The following is an 18601-nucleotide window of genomic DNA, read 5'->3' as shown; positions in this document are numbered from 1 at the left end:
CTGTCCACAATTACTTGCAACTTTTACAGAATAATATAAAGACTTAGGCATTTGTAAAAAAGAAAAGGAGGACTTGTGGCACCTTAGAGAATAATCAATTTATTTGAGCATAAGCTTTTGTGAGCTACAGCTCACTTCATCGGATGCATTTATGTAACTTTTCAGATTCAAAATTACTTACAATGTCACTTAAAGTTCCCACACTGAGATTCCCACGTGTTCATAACAATAGCCCGTAAAGGTACCCTAACTGGAGAACTATTCCCAACACAGGTCTAACTGCTGTAGCAAGGTTATTGGTAAGGGATTTCTAATTTAAATTTAAAGTCCTTTTCTGTCTAATTTCAATCATATTGCCAACCAAATTAAAAAGACACTTGTAACTTCAAAATTGCATTTATGTCTGAAAATTGTATACACAGTATAGTTGCAAGTAATACTATGAGTATTATACCCAGACAGTAGTTAAGGAAAAATAGATTTATGTTTTTTTCAGTTTACTCTGCCTATTTGACAGCACTTTGAGGACAGTAAGTTTCACTGTTTTCTCTCTATAGCCACTAAATCAGTTGAAAAGACTATAAACAGCAGCAGAGGAACAACACAAGTCTTATAAAAGGATTATTTTTACACAGGATTTACTTTTAAGAGGTCACTATCAGAAACTGCATTTTTTAACCCAGTAAATTGCAAAGTAAAGCAAGTTGACAATGTCCTTTAAACAGTATTTTATGTAGAATCCAAAAGCAGGGGAGTTTTTATATTTGCAAATTTTGTATAGCATCATTAGGGATACAACAGCCTAAATGTTCTGTGCATATATGGCCCTCATACGCATGCACATACCCCTACCTTCCCCTCCAATATGGAAAGGGACTCATCCACCTCTGCTGCTTTCTCATCTGGACCTTGAACTACAAGCTTCTGAGCACTTTGGCCTTGTTCCAGCTCAGCACTTAAACATGTGCTTAATTGTAAATATTCACTGACTTCGATGGGACTATTCCTATATGTACAGATAAGCATGTGCGTAAGTGTTGTGCTGGATCATGGCCAGAGTAGCACAGCACCACGCAGCATTTTGCCCCTGGACCTCACAAAGTTGAGGAGGTAGAAACTAGACAGGCAACAGAAAGAGAGGCATACTTCACATCATTTCCAACCACACTGCTCCAGAGATTAAGCAGGAAAGATTACAGAGAAAGCAGCCCAGGTTGTACATATAGCAGCTATTTCACTGTGCAGTAGCTTTCAGACTGCAGTCGTTTTCATACCTCAGTGGGTAGAGATTCTCGCAACTTTTCCCATTCAGAGCTGTTTGGAGTAATACATCCAAAATAAGCTTCTAGAAGACAACCAGACAGTTCACCAGCTTCCAGTAGCTTAGTCAACAAATCATTAACTGCAGAGATCAAAACCTGAAGGCTGAAAAAGTGGAAAAAAAATTCTTCCTGAGAAATTAAGCACAATCATGTGACAACAAGATAAGACATTTCACATCAGTACCAGGCCACATCAATGGCTTTTCACTTTGCATTTTAGGTCATGCTCTTACCTCACAGACAGAATAATAAACATTTTCATTATTTAGGACTTACGTATAGGCAGATGCTGTAAAAGCATTAGTTTTGAATTGATTATTTCATATTTTAATATCCCAAAACCAACAGATATGCAGTAAACATAGTTACCTTTTAACATCCAAAGAGGAAAACTGAATTTGATTCCTGACCCACAATGCAGATTTATGCAAGAAGGTGCTCTGTTTCTGCATATAGCCAACCTCATGCACAAGTGAATTGAGGCCAGACAACCAAGTGTGCTTTAGTTTATTGACAAGTAAATCTAAACACAAAAAATAAAGTAATTAAAACATGAACTGCAGAATTACAAACTGCATAATGGTGGGCACATTCACTACATCACTGCTCTGTTAACATGTGAAGTAGTGTTTCTCAAACTTTTTAGGTTGGTAACCAATTATTTGAAGTCAAAAATGTGCAGGACCCTCTTACATTTACTATAAAAGTAAGTAAAACATGTATATAATTATCACACACACACCTTGAAAAGTCAAGCATACAAAAGTTGTTAGGAAATGTCAGAATTAAGGATGCCTGAGCAACCTTAATTTGGCCATCTTGTGCATATGTATTATGATATCGTTTTTAATTACATGGAATCATAGAAATGTAGGCCTGGAAGAGACTTGAAGAGGCCATCAAGTCCAGCCCCCTGCACTGAGGCAGGGCCAAGTAAACATGGACTATCCCTGTTGGTGTTTGCTCCCAGTGTATTTGAAGAACCTCTTCTTATTGCCTCTTATGTCCCTTGCTAGGTATAACTCACTTTGTGCTTTAGCCTTTCCTATTTTGTCCCTACATGTTTATGCTACTCTTCTGTATTCCTTCTTAGCAATTTGTCCAGATTTCTACTTTTTGTAAAATTCTTTTTTGATTTTCAGGTCATTAAAGAGCTCCTGATGCAGCCATACTGGCCACTTCCTAGTCTTCCTATTGGGATAGTTGGCAGTTTGTGTGTTTAATATGGTCTCCTTGAGAAACTGCCAGCTCTCCTGAACTCCTTTATCTCTTAGATTTTCTTCCCATGGGATGTTACCTACCAGTTCTTTGACTTTGTTAAAGTCTGCTTTTTTAAAGTCCATTATTCTTATTCTGCAGCTCTCACTCCTTCCTTTCCCTAGGATCGTTTTCATGATCACTTTCACCCAAACTGCCATCCAACCAGGGGCGCTGGAACAATCTGTATAGTGGGGGTGCTGAGAGCCACTGAACCAAACTGTAACACCCTGTATATGATGGAAACCACTTCAAGACAGGGGGTGCGGCAGCACCCCCCACACGCTAGTTCCAGTACTACGCATCCAACAGTTTCATAACCAATTCAGAATTAAGTATAAAACAGCTGTCCACCTGGTTACTTCCTCCACTTTCTGAAACAAAAAGTTGTCCCCAAATCACTCAAAGAACTTATTGGACATTTTGTGTTTTGCCATTTTATTTTTCCAACAGATGTCTGGTAGTTCAAGTCCCTCATGACCACATACTATTTTTCCCCACAGGACCCCAGCCTTAGTCAGTGCACAGAATGGATGGTGCTCACTTAATGAGCAGCCACTCACTATTTTATTTTCTCCTCATTGTTCACTTGTGATCCCCGGCCTTATTTACTGCACATATGGTGCTCTTTACTATATCATCAGAGTGTTTCACAAATACTAATGCATTTATTTTTACAACACCCCAGTGAGATAAGGGTGTAGCATTATATTCATTTTACAGACGGGGAACTAAAGCACAGAGAGATTAAGGTAAAAAGTATTCATTAAATTTGAGATGCACAAAATCTGATTTTTCAGAGTACAAAGAATTATACAGCAATGTTCAAAGCACAGCTCTCATTGACTTCAGTTGCAACTGTGAATGTTTAGCAAATCAGACCCTAGTTCTCGGCGAATCAGACACTGGAGTCTCAAACCAAGCATACAGGGAAAAAAAAACACACTGCTACACCAAACTTTAAAAAACAAACAAAAAAACCCCAAAAAACACAGGTGGTCATGATGCGACTTGATTAGCATCACATAGGAACTCTGTTGCAGATGCAGGGACAGACTCCAATTCTCCAGGACAACATTCAACTGCCTTAACCATGAGACCCCTCCTTCTTCTTCCTGCAATCCCTTCCTTCATTTATTCCACACCTTCCAACTTCTTCAACAAATAAAGCAGGGGTCCCACAGGCAACATCTCCTTCAATACGCAACCATTGTCATTCTCAGTAACAATTCATAGTCATTCTATGACTATCTGTTGTCATCATGGACCAGGAAAAGAAAGCAAAAATGAGTCTATAGCCTGGGGATTAGGGCACTCACCAGAGAGGAAGGAGATCCAAGTTCAAAGTCCTGGCTCTAATGACTAATTATTTATTAAAAAGTAGAACAGCTTCATGAGAAGAGAATGAGAAAGCCCCATATCAAAATATCCTATAGACCAGTAGCTAGGGCACTCCCCTGCAATGTGGGAGACCCAAATCCCGCCTTCTCATCAGGCAGAAGGGAGAACTGAATTCAGGTTTCCCATATCCTAAGTGATTGCCTTGACCAATGGGCCACAGTGTAAAAGGGAAGTACCACCACCAGCACCTGTTCTTGAATCCTTTCCTTTTGTCAAAATGTCTGAAAGTCTAAATAAAGTTTTTCAGGTCAAAACAAAATGTTTCAACATTACCAAAATGTTATGACTTCTTCAGTTTGGTCAAAACTATTTGGCAAATTAGAGAATAGTTTTGGTCAACCAGAAACTGCAAGTATTCATCTGAAAAATGTTGCACAGCTCTAGCTATCACTGAACAATTGAGAAACATTGATCCTGCTTTATGTGAATATTACTTGGAGTTATGGGGGGTTTTTTGCATAAAATCTTAAATTTCTGGAGGTGGCTTTTCTCTACTACTGCCATGAAGATCAATCTTTAATACAAACCAACACTAAACACACATGCAAATATAATCAGAAAAATAAATGTTCCAAAGTCAGATTTTTAGTTTGCAAAGTAATTCTTGCATTGGGTTACCTGGCAAGTGCGTAGCGTCCTGGCTCTGAGCACACAGTTGGAAAATAGTGAACAACAAGTCTTCGGAAGATGTCATCAGTAAGCACCCTTTAACTGAGCTGAAAAAGTTAGATGCTACATCACATATGAACGATACTGATGGTTCAGTATTTCCAGCTTCAGAAAGATCCTTAGCTTTTGAAAGAGCTGCTTGAAGTTTATCAATAATTCTTTCAACATAAATTTCACCAATCAAGGACTCTATTAAAAAAAAAAAAGAGAGACTTTATGATTACTCTGTGACAAGTAAGATCCTACGGAAGCCATCAGATGCTATAAACAGTGTCTGCCTGCTTTTCCAGATTCACTAATCTTGAAAGCAAGATCAAGGGGAGAGCCTGCTTTAATTTGTGCTAAAGCTTGATTCATTTCACTCTGGTCAAAGATGTCCTCGCTCTTCAACACCTGATGGAACACACCCAACATATTCTTGGTAGTTTGTTACACAGGCACTCTGCACAAAATCATAGAGTATCAGGGTTGGAAGGGACCTCAGGATGGTATACGTCCAGTAATACCTCCAGTCCCATAGCCATCCACTGAAATGCCTGACCCTGACTCATGATAAGGCAAACATTCAATCCTGGAGCACCGCATTAGGTCATTTAAACCGACAAATCTGTCTGACTACTTTTCTGGAGTGGCGAGCAAGTTTCCCGCACCTTCCTCTGGGACCCAACAGCAAAACACAATAGTATTATGAAGATCTATCTATTCTACAGTATGCATTCATCTTACTGGTGCATCTCTTAGGAAATTATGAACCACTTCTTGGGCACCAAAAAGAATTCAGCCTTCAAATAAACTAGGAAACATTACTGCAAGCATTTTAATAAATACCAGCAAGCTAAACAAAATGATAGCATTATAAATACATTGACTTTAAAATTGGGTAACACAGCAGAATATGAAACTCATTAATACCGAGGTGTATGTGACACTTGCCACACAAGAGAAGCAAAAGGTGGAACAGGTAGTTACTCACAAAGGTGTACCCTACATCTCTCAGTGTATGTGCCCCAAATAAGTAGATTTAGGACTTATAAATTGTTTCTGTTGTCTGAGGTCAGAGGGCTCTGATGTGGATCCATAACCCTTCTGATTTGACACTACTTTTTGAACAGTAAACTTCAGATTGTATGGTCTATTCCGCAGTTGATCATTTAGTAAAACCAATCTTTGCACTGAAGAATTATACAATTAGAGAACAGGAAAATCTAAAAAGAAAGAAGATTAACACTAATCCTGTCAACAGGTGCATGGAAATGGAAGGATATCCAGTCACTATTCCAGGTTAGTTTTAATGAAATTAAAAGGACATAGTATACTAGCTCAGGTAAATATAAACAGAGAAGCAGCTAGAGGTTACAAAATGTGATAGGGTGAAAAACCTCAAGAAGTTCTTTTTCTTTTTTTCCGAGTAGCAATTCACCTACCATTTTTAACATGCTGTGATAATACCAAGCTCAGGAGGGTCCACCTTTCTGAACAGTACAATTCCGATGAGGCTGTTGTGGCTTTCAAACCCTTATAGCACAGATCATCTGCTAGTATTACGAGCTTCTCCCCTAGTACATCGCCTTTCAGCCACCCAGAGACTAATGAATGTTTCACTGAGTCCGAGCATGCCTGAATTACAAGACAATAACTATTTTTGCAAGGTTAATAACTTTAAGGGTATAGGATTAGTATGTATTAGCCTTTATACATTAATGCCAAGTTATAATGTCAGTGTTTTTTCAGAAACTAATGCCAAGTTATATACTGGGGGAAAATTCTGCTAGGTGATGAGCCAATTATTATTATAAATAATAAAAAAGAAAAAATAGGAAGGAATTTTGAAGTGTGAGGCATCCATAAGTGAGGAGGGATGACATTGATACTGGGCATCACAAGATCTGGGTTCAGTTCCCAGCTCTGCTACCAACTTCACATATCACTTCAGGCAAGACACAAATTCCTCTGTGCTTCTGTTCCCTATCTGTAAAAATGGGGATAATAATACTTTACTTCACAGGCATGTTGCAAGAATAAATGTATTAATGTTTGTGAGTTGCTCAGATAATATGGCAATAAACACTATACAAATGCCTATAAAGTAAAATAACTTGGTCCTAATTAGTCAGTATTTCTGGGGTTTCCAAATAGTGGTTGAATTTACACATCATTCTTTCTAAAGTATATATGCACAGTGTTATCCTGTTTTGTAGAGACTAAATGGTTCAGGGGAATGGAAATCTGTATAACATCATGCCACACAACTGACCACATTAGAGATTCTTATCTATGAATGAAAAAGGAGCCCGTCTATATCAGAGATGAGATATACTGAAGATGGAAGTTTACAATACAGGCAATGCAGTGCCTCTATCAGTGGTTTTCAAACTTTTTGTATTGATGACCCTTTTCACACAGCAAGCCTCTGAGTGTGACCCCCCCCACGCCCATATAAATTAAAAACAGGAAGAAGGGGGTAATTTAATTTTATGGGGGCTCAGGGCCGTCAGCAACCCCAGTTTGAGAACCCCTGAAGGAAGTGCTTCAGTTTCTAATGCTATCTACCATGGGCTTGTGAGAGAGGTGCTATATTTAAGTTATAAAAAAACAGCACTGTTTCAAATTTAATTATTACTAGATTTTCAAACTACGAAAATCAGACTAGTTTGTAGTCTACTCCAGTTTACCTATCACTTAAAGATTGGAAAGTATCCAAAAGTATGCATGCAAAATAAGAATAAAATTCCCAAAGAAGATACCTTTTGAATTACTTGTAGGAAAATACTCCATTTCAGATCCATCTAGTGGAAAAACAAATAAATAAAAATATAGTTAATAAAACATATTCCATTAGGAAAACAAAGCTTAATGCAATCTCTATTTATTGTCTAATTTTAATTTCTGAAAAGGATGTGTAGAAGTTGTCAAGCCTTAGTAGCGAGCAAAGATTAACCCATAATTATGACTATTTAGCAGCCAATAATCAATGAAAGAAATTATAATTGCCCAATTCCACAGCAACCTAAGTTTTCCCCATCAACTAGATCAAAATGGGTAGAAGTCACTGTGGTTAAGAGAAAAGGAGTACTTGTGGCACCTTAGAGACTAACCAATTTATTTGAGCATGAGCTTTTGTGAGCTACAGCTCACTTCATCGGATGCATGCCGATGAAGTGAGCTGTAGCTCACGAAAGCTCATGCTCAAATAAATTGGTTAGTCTCTAAGGTGCCACAAGTACTCCTTTTCTTTTTGCGAATACAGACTAACACGGCGGTTACTCTGAAACCTGTGGTTAAGAGAAAAGCTACAGGTTAATACTATAAATCATATTGTATGAAGAAAAAAGGTGGTAATTTAGGAACAAAAATCTAAAGATGTATTCATTATTTTCAGTACAGTATATTTATATCAAGTGAGAGGGATAAGCATATCAATGTCATAACACCTTTCCTAGTATTCGAATTCCAAACTCTCTTAATTCCATCTTCCCTTTGTCAGATTTATCCAAAACAAATATGTTACTCTGAGTCAGAATACATTTTCCAGATCCAAAATCACTATTATTCTCATTCTCTGTTGTAGCCCACAGGATAGTCATTATATAAATTCTTCTATTTGCAAAGTAAAAAAGGAAGTCTTACCTTAGTTAAGTCATCAAGAATATTTTTTCTTTCTGTATTATTGTTACAACACCTAAGGACACTATACAAAATATCAACCAGAAAATCTGTCTCTTTCCTCCAGTCTTCTTTCAACCAAGCTATTAAATTCTGATGCAGAAACTGTACTGATGGATTTTCATGCTGAAGTTTTACATCTTCCTGGGATTCAGTCTGAGCAGCATTCACACCATTTTCCTGCTCTAGCAGCACTTGAAAAACTCTGCTAGAAGGGAAGGAGTTGAGCAGAGCAGAGAGAAACTTTAAGTGCCGATCAGACTTTTGTTCACTGATATACACAATACTCAGTTCAGCGAGGATACAGACTAAATCTTCTAAAGGTTCTTTCCTTAGAAACAAAATATGTGGTGGATCAGTCAGTATTTCAGATTCACCATTATTTGTCACTTCAGCAGACTTCCCATTCTCTGTGTTTCTTTCAGATTCATTCTCATCTGTAAATCTGATCTTTATGGTTCTTCTTTTGCTTGGTTTCACAGAGCTCTCTGGGCTCTGCAGAATTTGTAGCATACAGGATATAGCAACCAAAGATTTCTCATCAGCATCTGCTGCATCAACATGGAGTACGTACATTTTTGAGAGACTGTCCCAGAAATTAGACAAGAGTCTCCGGAAAGTTACAGCTGTGCCATCATCATTTAAGATTTCTGTCTTTGTTTCCCAGGAGCTCAATATTTCTGCTATTTGGTAAAACAATGGACCAATTTGTAACCTGGTCTCTTTAAGCACAGCTTCAATGAGAGGAACTAGCTACAAACAGAAATGCAAGAAAGTTTTAGTAACTAAATATTTACACAACTGGACAACAGTTTTAATATTAACAATCTCAGGAAGCTCTGCAAAATAAAGTGTTTAACATCTATTAAATATCAATTTAACAGCAATCCTGAAAACAGAATTGGCAAAACGTCTAACCCACCCAACCTACCCTGATATTCTATGATTCTATTAAACATTTACAGACCCCTATCCATTACATTTATACTTTATTGTTAAAGACATTGGGGTTTCAGTCAAAAATTCTGCACTCTGTCAGGTTTGGTTTTATGGGAAGGAGGATATAGAAACACAGCTAAAAGTTATTTTTTCTTAACTTCTCTGGGATTTTTTTTTTATTGGTGAATACATTTGCATTGACGTGTTTCACAATTTTGTTCAAGTTAAAATTGTGAAATTGCAAAACCAAGAACAAGAACTTTTAAAATATTTACATAATATATACCTGATCACATATAAGCATCTGCTGAATTTGTTTTTGTTCATCTTCTTCACCTAAATTCTGTAGCATGGCAAATCGTAAACATTCCATAAATGCAGATATGATTGCAGAACACTCTGAATGGCTAGCTATGGTTCGCTCACTTGACAACCTAAATACATGTAAATCAGGAGACATAAAAAGAAATAGTCATTGTTCTTTGATTACAATCTGATTACCATGCTTTAATGTAATACCGTAGGTGCTGTTCATTTGAGGAAAAAGGGATAAGAAAATCTATAAGTGACCTCAAAATAAAAATTCAGGAAAACAAGTTCTACATAAATCAGAACTAGAAACGTTGGCATTTAAGCATGGCTTTTTAGCCTAGTTTACTTATTCATAAAAATACAATTAAGGATTAAACACATTTGTGGCTTAACAGAAAAATGCAGCCTCTACAATTTAAACTGAATCTAAAGTTTTAAATGCACCCAATATAGTGCCACTTTTTAAACTTATGCTTTGTGTGTGCAGTCTTGAAGAGAGAAAGGGACAAGGGATCACAGCAGGAAGAAGAAGACAGGCAGACAGCGTACAGAATTCAGTTTCTGATATTTACATATTTTAAAATGCTTTAAGTAACGTAACCTTCTTTCCATTTGGTTCCAAACATAAATAATTTATTATAATAAATATTTAATCTAATGTCATGAATTTGTGGCTCATACCCTTGAATTATTGAGCTGAAAAAAGTTCTGTAAAAGTCCAGCTTTGGTTCTGTAATGCCATGAGGTACCTTGCTAATCAATGGCAAGAGATTAGGATATATAACAGTAGCGAGACCTCGTCCGCCCTCTCGAAGTACTATCCATAGCTTTGGCAGAACTCCTTTTTTGGCATTTACATGACTCCAACAGTCCTATAGAAAGAAATAATTATAGGAATAAATTAAACCAGACTCAGTTGGTTTGGAAGACCTCTCAGGTGGGTCATCTAGTCTAGTTCCCTACGCTGCAGTAAGAGCAAGCTATCACCAAATCTAAATTGCCATGAGTATTTTTAAAACTCATTTTCTCTCTAAACATTTCCATTTAAATTAGTGAATTTTAAGGTTTAGGAGACTTCAGAACAAAATCTTGTTTTACCACAGCAGAGATCTTCTGGGTAATAAACTTAAATCAAGAAGGTTTTGTCTTCAGTTATCTTTTGACCCATTATACTGCTTTGTAAAATAGCTTTCTATAATATATTGCTACTTTTATGACAGTCCCAGGTTTAACCCATCACCCCCAAAAAACAGGTGTTAGGTTTCATAAAGAGTCACTACAGTTATAAATATTAGTATTTTGCATTGAGTTTTAAATTATGAACTGTGACAAATCAACTATAAGTATATTTTTTTATTAAACCAACTTCCTATCGGTAACAAAGACAAGTTTTCAAGTTAAACAGAGCTCTTCTTCAGGTCTGGGAAACTTATTCAGGGCTAGACTTCATGTACAGTGCTGCATCTGCACTGCTGTGGTGCTTCAGTGAAGACGTTCCTATGCCAATGGAAGAGCATCTCCTGATGGCATAGTTAATCCACCTTCCCAAGAAGCAGTAACTACTTTGACGGGAGAAGCTGTCCTACTGACATATCGCTGTCTACACAAGGGGTTATGTCTACCCCTGAGTGATGTAGTTATACCGATACAGGTCTGTAGTGTAGACCTGGCCTCAGAGTGTCACAGCTAAATACAAGGTGGAAAAGACTGTTTAGCATTAGTTAATGCACATTTCAATGGACATTCAAGGTGAAGTGGCCCATAACACCCTTCCAGTCATAGGGAGGAAAGGGAGGGAGGGAGTGGGAGGTAGCTGAGGGGGAAGGTGGGTTGTTAGTTGGTTATAGATTGTTTAATAAGGCCTAAATCCAGTGTCTCTATTCAGACCATACTTGCGATGATGAGTTTGGAGAGGTTGGAAGGTTGTTTGAAGGCCAGAAGAAGTAGATCACATCATGGAATGAGCCACTCAGATACCCTGAGAGAACCTGTTTCAGTACAGAAATAAAACCCCCTCCAACTGCACACACCTAGTTATCACCTACCACCCTCATTGAAACCCATAGAGGGTATCATCAAACAACTACAACCCATACTTTCCTGAATCCCCTCTTCTGGCTTTCAAACAAGCCCCCAACCTCTCCAAGCTCGTTATCAGAAGCAAGCTCCCCACAGACCAGGACACACCAACTCAAAGCGGCACTAGAACCTGCCAGAACAACAGATGCAAAATCTGCAGACATATCTCCATTCTTACAATGATCAACACCCCACACAACACAACTTTAAAGATACATGGGTCCTACATATGGCTATCACAATATCGGTGTACCTCATCCAGTTCACTAAATGCTCCAATAGCAAATATGTGGGTGAAACCAGACAGTCACTACACTCTCAAATGAGCTCACACAGGAAAATGATAAAAGACAAAAAAAACCCACATCATCCGTGGGTGAACACTTTTCACAAAGCGATCACTCTAAATCTGACCTCTCAGTCCTCATCCTCACAAGAAACCTACACTACACTTTCAAAAGACAAGCCTGGGATCTTAAATTCATAATTTTGCTAGACACCAAAAATCATGGACTGAATAAACTGTATGTATGGCTTATTAAAGCAATCTATAACCCACTAACAATTACCCGCAGTTGCTTCCCCCCCACCTTCCTTCTCCCATCGGTGTAGTAGTATCTTCACTGAAGTGTAGACCTGCCCTGAGTAAGTTTCCCAAACCTGAAGAAGAGCTCTGTGTAAGCTCAAAAGCTTGTCTCTCTCACCAACAGAAGTTGGTCCAATAAAAGATATTACCTCGCCCACCTTGACTCTCGAATAACTTGGGACCAAAACAGTTACAACAACACTGCTTATAAGTTAAATTTTGTATGAAAGCCAAAAGGCACAAAAAAATATTCTAGGGGGAAAAAAACATTGTCAAAGTTACATTTATTATATGAACTGATAATGTATGAAGTAAACAGAAGGCTGATTTTCATACATGATTATAGGTCATGCCAACAATTACAAGATACATCCAACACCAGTTACAAAAAGGACACTATGGAATCACTAAACGAAATTCTGGCCCCACTGAAGTCAATGAAAAATTTCCACTGACTTCAGCGAAACCAGGATTTTATCTGAAGAGTTGAGTGGCTACAGTATCAGGCTCTAACTAAACAGTGACTAGAGACCAACTTGGACATCATTTTTTATAAATTCTAATAAATAATTCAATAGAGAAATATTTGTATTTTTAAAAGCTATTTTATGTACTTGTGAAGTTCTTAAATGTCACAACTTCAGTTTAATTACATGCTAAATTCCTGTCTGCTTTTCAGAGATAATGGACATACACAATTTTTATTTACTTTTAGTGGAGCTGTGAGTGCGGAGTACCTCTGAAAATCAGGCCCTTATAGTGGAGGGAGGGGAGGAGGAAGGGTTGTTTGCAGTAGTAAGGGGTTCACAATGGTTACTTTATGTTAAACTGATATCTTCTGCTTAACCCCAAACCGAGGGCACTGGTATGATGTGAAAGATTAAGTCTGACATATTTGAACAGACCACTAGCCTCTGACTTTTAAAGAAAAGAAGTTCTCATTTAGTTTCCTGCATTACCTCAATGGTAACAAGGACGTAAAGCACAGATTCCCAAAGAGCTGGACACACCACTGCATCACTGTCATCAATACTGAGAAGAACTGCGGGACAAACTCTTGGTCCTTCAACTTTCATTGATTCAGGAAGGAGCTGACAGAAAGTAGAAACTAACTCAAAAAAAGCGGAGCGAACCTAAAGTAAGCCACAAAAACAAAATATTTCAGTAAACCATGGATTACAATATTTATTCACTACTACAAATCAAAAGTCTAATTTCCCCATGCTTGTTAATTACATACTTTGATTTACTTTAAAAAGAAATGGTATATGAACACAAGCATGTCTGAAATACATTTGATTTAGCACACACAAAAATCAAAACAACAGATTTTCAGTTAGTGCACAGAGCTGTAACAGATTTTTAAAAACAGGGAAATTATGTGACAAAAGTTTTTTAAGAGATCATATACTGGAAGAGAAGATTATATATTTTTTAAAAGTACAACATTATGCAGAATGCTTATCTTCGTTTTATGGAGTACCTTTTATCCACAAGCATCCCAAAATGCTTTGACAGACTAAACGAATATTTTATGCAACACTGAAATGTAATGCTGTAGTTGTTCTGCACTGATAAACACAAACAACAATTCTTGGCAGAATGAAGGTCAATCCAATAATTTAGAAAATTACCTGCCTAAATGTATCCATAAGTTTATGGAGCTTGCTTCTTTAACAAGAATTTTAAAGGGCTGTATTTCAGCCACAAATTCCAAATAAGCAGATGCCTACCTCAAAGGAACAAATTGGAGGAGATTACTCAGACGCTTGTTTGCCTATAGCAGGGTCAATATGTCTTGTGATTGGAAGACTCTTTTAAACACAGCTGGACAAGGCACCCGGTTCTTTCTTTCTTCCACAATATTTGGGATGGCTTAGTGCCCTAAGTTTTCAAGTGTTGCTTTTGTAGAAAAAGCCTATAAAAATAAAGATAGTATAAAAAGGTTCAGATACCTGAGGTATGCTGTGCTTGCCATATTTCCAAAATTTGTTCTGAGATTGAAGGGGTATTAGCTTTTCTTCCAGGGAATGAGTCTCATTCTTTGGCAACATGCAAAGCAACTTCTTTAAGGCTAACAAGGAACATGTCAGAATTCGAAAGTATTTGGCTTCCCTTTCTTCCTCCGGTACAGTTCTCAGGTAAAAAACAAAAACAAGTTTAACGCATTAATTGAAAACTAGTAGAATGTGTATATTCTTTAATGAGCTTCTCATACGATTTTGAAAAGAAAATCCTAGGATTCATCCTAGAGATTGTAGCTATGTGTATTTAACTACACTGAACTTTCCATAAGGCGTGCGTGTGTTAAACAATAAAAACGTTTACACTGCAAAATTCTAGCTAAAACAGTATTTTCAGAAGTTCATTTTCCCCCTCTTTTGTTGTCTCCTCCAGTTCCTAATGCCCTGTGTCAAGCAATTCTGCCCTCCAGCTACTCAATGATACACATAAATCAGACAGAAAGAATTACTAGACAATGGGTACAATTTTCAGAAATGAATTAGGAATTTTGATGCCTAAGTCTCATTGTAAGTCAACAGAATTTAGATTCTTAAGTTTGTAGGTGCTTCTGAAAATTTTAGCCAACACTATCATCATTGCTGCTGCCTGGCTTTGTTCCCCACCACAACACAGGGTTAAGCGTGCTGCTAGCCCAAAAGCACAGTTCCAGCAAGATTCCCAAGCACAGTTGCCACCCATGGTAGCATACTGAAATACAGGCTGTTGTGGCAGCTAGCTGTACAGGCTTGATGTGAAGAATAGAAAAAGGCACTTCCCTAGAAAAAATAGTATTTTCTATAGAACTGCATAAGGCATAATATGTCGTCAATAAAATTTACTTTTTATTTTCTGCAAAAATCTACTGTTTGTTCCCTTGTGAAATACATTTTACATTTACTGAAATTAACAAAATACAATTTTTGAAAGAAAAAACTTTTAAACTATAAATTTTGAAGTAGAAAAACATACTGTGGGTCACTGAGTGTATCAGGTGTTTCTTTCAGAAGGTGGTCTTGCAGCATCTAGACAAAATACAGAAAAACTTATTTTTTCATATGTGAAAGTTAACCACGAGCTGTAAGTTAGTCACATGAGAGTAAGCACTAAATAATGAAGCTTCAACACCCCTCTGATGCAGGCAGGTAGTTATTAGGCACATTTTACAAATGAGGAAACAAAAGTAAAGACAGTTGAATTGACCAATCCAGGTCATAGGAGACAATGGCAGAGCCAGGGTCAGAACTTTGGTTTCCTGACTCCTGGTCCCATGATCCGATCACTGCTAGACCATACAGCCACTGTTCTGACAGAGAGTAGTCTCATATAAAAAAACATTAAAAAATTCCATATCAGGGCTTTATAATAACAACCATCAATCTTGTAATCTAATTCTTCCCTACTTCAAATGGCTCTGCTCCAGACATAGATTTCCTAACGTAGATACATCTTGCACAGCACAAGGTTCAACCATGCTTTCAGAAATTGGTCGAGTCTACTACTGCAGTTAAACCAGTTCAACTGAATATTTTGCCAGCATCTGTTATCAGTGACAGGTAAGTGCTGTTTGGAACCTACATGGTGACTGAGCATCATCTGCTGTGCATATGGAAATGCAAAGCAAAGAAATTAGTTCCTATACATCCACATAGCTCTACAGACCCATGCAGCCTTAGTGTGTATGAAAAATTAAGGGAGATATTGGGGAATGTATCCTCATCTCAATCTCCATTAGCGTTAATAGGAGTTTCAGTTGGAAGAGACTATACCTTTCTGAATGCAAATGCAAAGAATGCATGAGTTAACATTTGCAAGAAAAAAAACCTTCTCTCTTCATTAACAGATGACAACAACTTGCATAAAGCTTTAAAGACATAGTATTTATTCTCTAAACTCACGTTCAGAATTTCTTCTTTACAAAATGCTAAGGCTTCAGGTTGTTTACTTGAAGGGAAAGCTGTCTCAAATGCCACTTTAGCTGCCGATGCTGCAGGGGAGTAAGTATCACACTGAGCAATAAGCCAGTATCCCATGATACTTTTTAAATAAGGAGCCAAGTGTTTCTTTACTTTAAGAATAAGTTGCTCAAAAGCTTGCTGTGTTGCTTCTCGAACACGGCGGTCATGATCCTGTTTTAAAATAAAGATTTTTTAAAAGAAACACATTTTCTGATACCAAGAATACCAAAGCACAAATTCTTTTGCTCTGCTATCAAGTCCCAACTTCCCCCACTCAAAACAATAAGTTGTCTGTATTCAATTGTATGGTTTCAAATTAAGTCATTATACCCCAAACCTAAAGGCTTATATTCACTAATCCCCCATCCTTGTCATCAATGAAACAATATTAGTCATAAACAATGCAAAACATTTCAGTTAATAATGTCTAGAAGTAAAGTCTTAAGAACTAATAATTGATTTGGGGTGTATATCTTCTAACTTTTAGGATTAATTGTTAATCGTGCAAGTAATCCTGTTGATTCAGTGACTTTAATGGGACCAGTAGCTTGAATACAGATTGCAGAATCCAATCTTCATCACAGGAATGCCCTTCAATTTCTTAAATAACCTTTCTATATTAACAGTATTGTCATCAAAGAGAGTGGGGATGGAAAATAGAGGAATCATATCTTAAAGCAACCTTGAATCATATATGACAGGATAAGTTAGTTTGAGTATTTCTGTGATTTTTTTAGATGCTGGAATACAGACAAGAGACACAAACTACTTTTAGTATAGTTTTGTTCAGAGCGTATTTGTCTTTTTAGTTTAACCACCAACGCTATATTACACTTTGCTTAGAACAGTTATATTGATTAAAGATGTTAGAGGTGTTAGTTACACCTCCATAAGTGTACAGGGCTACACACCTTCCCAAAGGTTGAAGAGTATCCTAAAGATTACAAATATTTTGATGTAATATGAATACCTTGGAACCCCTAAATGCAGACTATAGACCAATTATTTATCCTATCTCATAGAACTGTGGATGTTCTCATTGACTACATAGGCATGTATGTGGACAAAGAGCTTTCTTATGCTGAAACCTGAAGCTGAAAAACCTGGATAATGCTCATTAAATGTGCTAGTGATTGAAAGCTTCTATCCATAGGGCAGGCACAGCACAGGCAAGAGCAATGAAAGCTTCCCCACATTGCCCTGATGATACATCCCAAGTGCACTTAGGACCAAGTGCTTTTCTCCAAGTTCTAACAGTTTTTTTTTTTCTTTAAACTAGCCAACCCACAAAAATATACAATTAGGTGTATCGATCTAATTGCCTTGTGGATTACCACAGAAACTGCCCAGAGCAATTTTATTTGTTGTTTTACTTCTGTCATAACCTAAGTCCTTTAATACTTACAAGTGAGATTTTACAGTAAATTCTTGGCCAGTAAGGAAGAACACCTTTAACAACTTCTGATTCTCTTTCCTTACACATCGCCCCAAACTCCTGCATAGCCTAAAATCAAAATACCAACAGTGTGGGATTAGAAAAATTGCAGGTGAAAGTATATCTTGAAATTTACTAAATTTACCAACTACTGCCTGGTACTGTAATTCTCATGAAACTAGAAATTGGTTCACTTCTTGCAATTGGGTCGAAACACACTAGTTAAGTGGAGTTACTCTTGTAAATTCCCAGTAGGATCAGAACCAGGTGACAGACATTTCTAAAGGTCTTCCAATACATCTTAAAACTGCATACAATCAAAATCAAGCTTTTGAGGCATACAAAAAGTATTTCAAAGATGCTAAACAAATTACAGTATATGCTATGGAATTTGCTAGTGTGAAAGTAAAATTGACTATTTTGGTAGATTCCTTTCTAGCACTTTACACAAAAATATTCCTCTTCCCAAGAAAAATATCAAAAGAACCCTTGCACAAGTGAATATTAGAAATGTCTCATACATACTTTTGTTACATCTAATTTTGTCACCATTTTTTTTTTTTAGATTCTATGGCTTAAACCATGATCTCATTGAAGTCAATGGGAGTTTTACCAATAATTTCTGTGGAAGCAGGATTTCACCCTATAAACCTTCAAGTTATATTTCTCTTAAAGGATATTTAAAAAGTAAACTAAGGGAAATAGGATACACATACTTTTAATTTTGTTATGACATCTCTTTTGGAGAGTTTTCGCAGCACCATTCGAAAATCAGCATCTACAAGGCTGTCTATTTCTTCTGCTCCTTGGACTGCCGGTACATATCCTAGATCACTCTGAGATGTTCCAAAGCCAATAAACCCAGGCACTGTTCCACGTTCCTTGGCAAGGAGCTCTGCAGCTCTGCCACTGCTGGAGGGCTGATATAAACAAGAGAGAGAAGTCAATTAATTATTCATATCCTTTTAAACCATTGTAT

At 37.1% G+C, this 18601-nt stretch overlaps 1 protein-coding gene across 2 annotated transcripts in view; it reads right to left on the bottom strand.

Moving 5' to 3' along the window:
* Positions 1-18601, bottom strand: part of LTN1 (listerin E3 ubiquitin protein ligase 1) — a 46473-nt gene that overhangs the window by 23395 nt on the left and 4477 nt on the right. For both annotated transcript variants that reach the window (XR_012161199.1, XM_073362945.1), the window contains exons 2-15: positions 18339-18542; positions 17593-17691; positions 16128-16358; positions 15202-15254; positions 14184-14364; positions 13188-13361; positions 10245-10435; positions 9538-9685; positions 8277-9065; positions 7394-7435; positions 6074-6266; positions 4599-4838; positions 1692-1845; positions 1275-1425 (exon numbers count right to left, since the gene is read on the bottom strand). Coding sequence is in view for 1 of the 2 variants with exons in the window: in XM_073362945.1 (XP_073219046.1) it covers positions 1275-1425; positions 1692-1845; positions 4599-4838; positions 6074-6266; positions 7394-7435; positions 8277-9065; positions 9538-9685; positions 10245-10435; positions 13188-13361; positions 14184-14364; positions 15202-15254; positions 16128-16358; positions 17593-17691; positions 18339-18542 (2850 nt within the window). In the remaining variant the exon portion in view is untranslated. The remainder of the gene's footprint in view (positions 1-1274; positions 1426-1691; positions 1846-4598; positions 4839-6073; positions 6267-7393; positions 7436-8276; positions 9066-9537; positions 9686-10244; positions 10436-13187; positions 13362-14183; positions 14365-15201; positions 15255-16127; positions 16359-17592; positions 17692-18338; positions 18543-18601) is intronic.

The sequence above is a fragment of the Lepidochelys kempii genome, chromosome 1, assembly GCF_965140265.1.
Source record: "Lepidochelys kempii isolate rLepKem1 chromosome 1, rLepKem1.hap2, whole genome shotgun sequence".
NCBI lineage: Eukaryota > Metazoa > Chordata > Testudines > Cheloniidae > Lepidochelys > Lepidochelys kempii.
The sequence above is the reverse complement of the archived record's forward strand: the minus strand, read 5'-3'. Positions and strand labels throughout refer to the sequence as shown.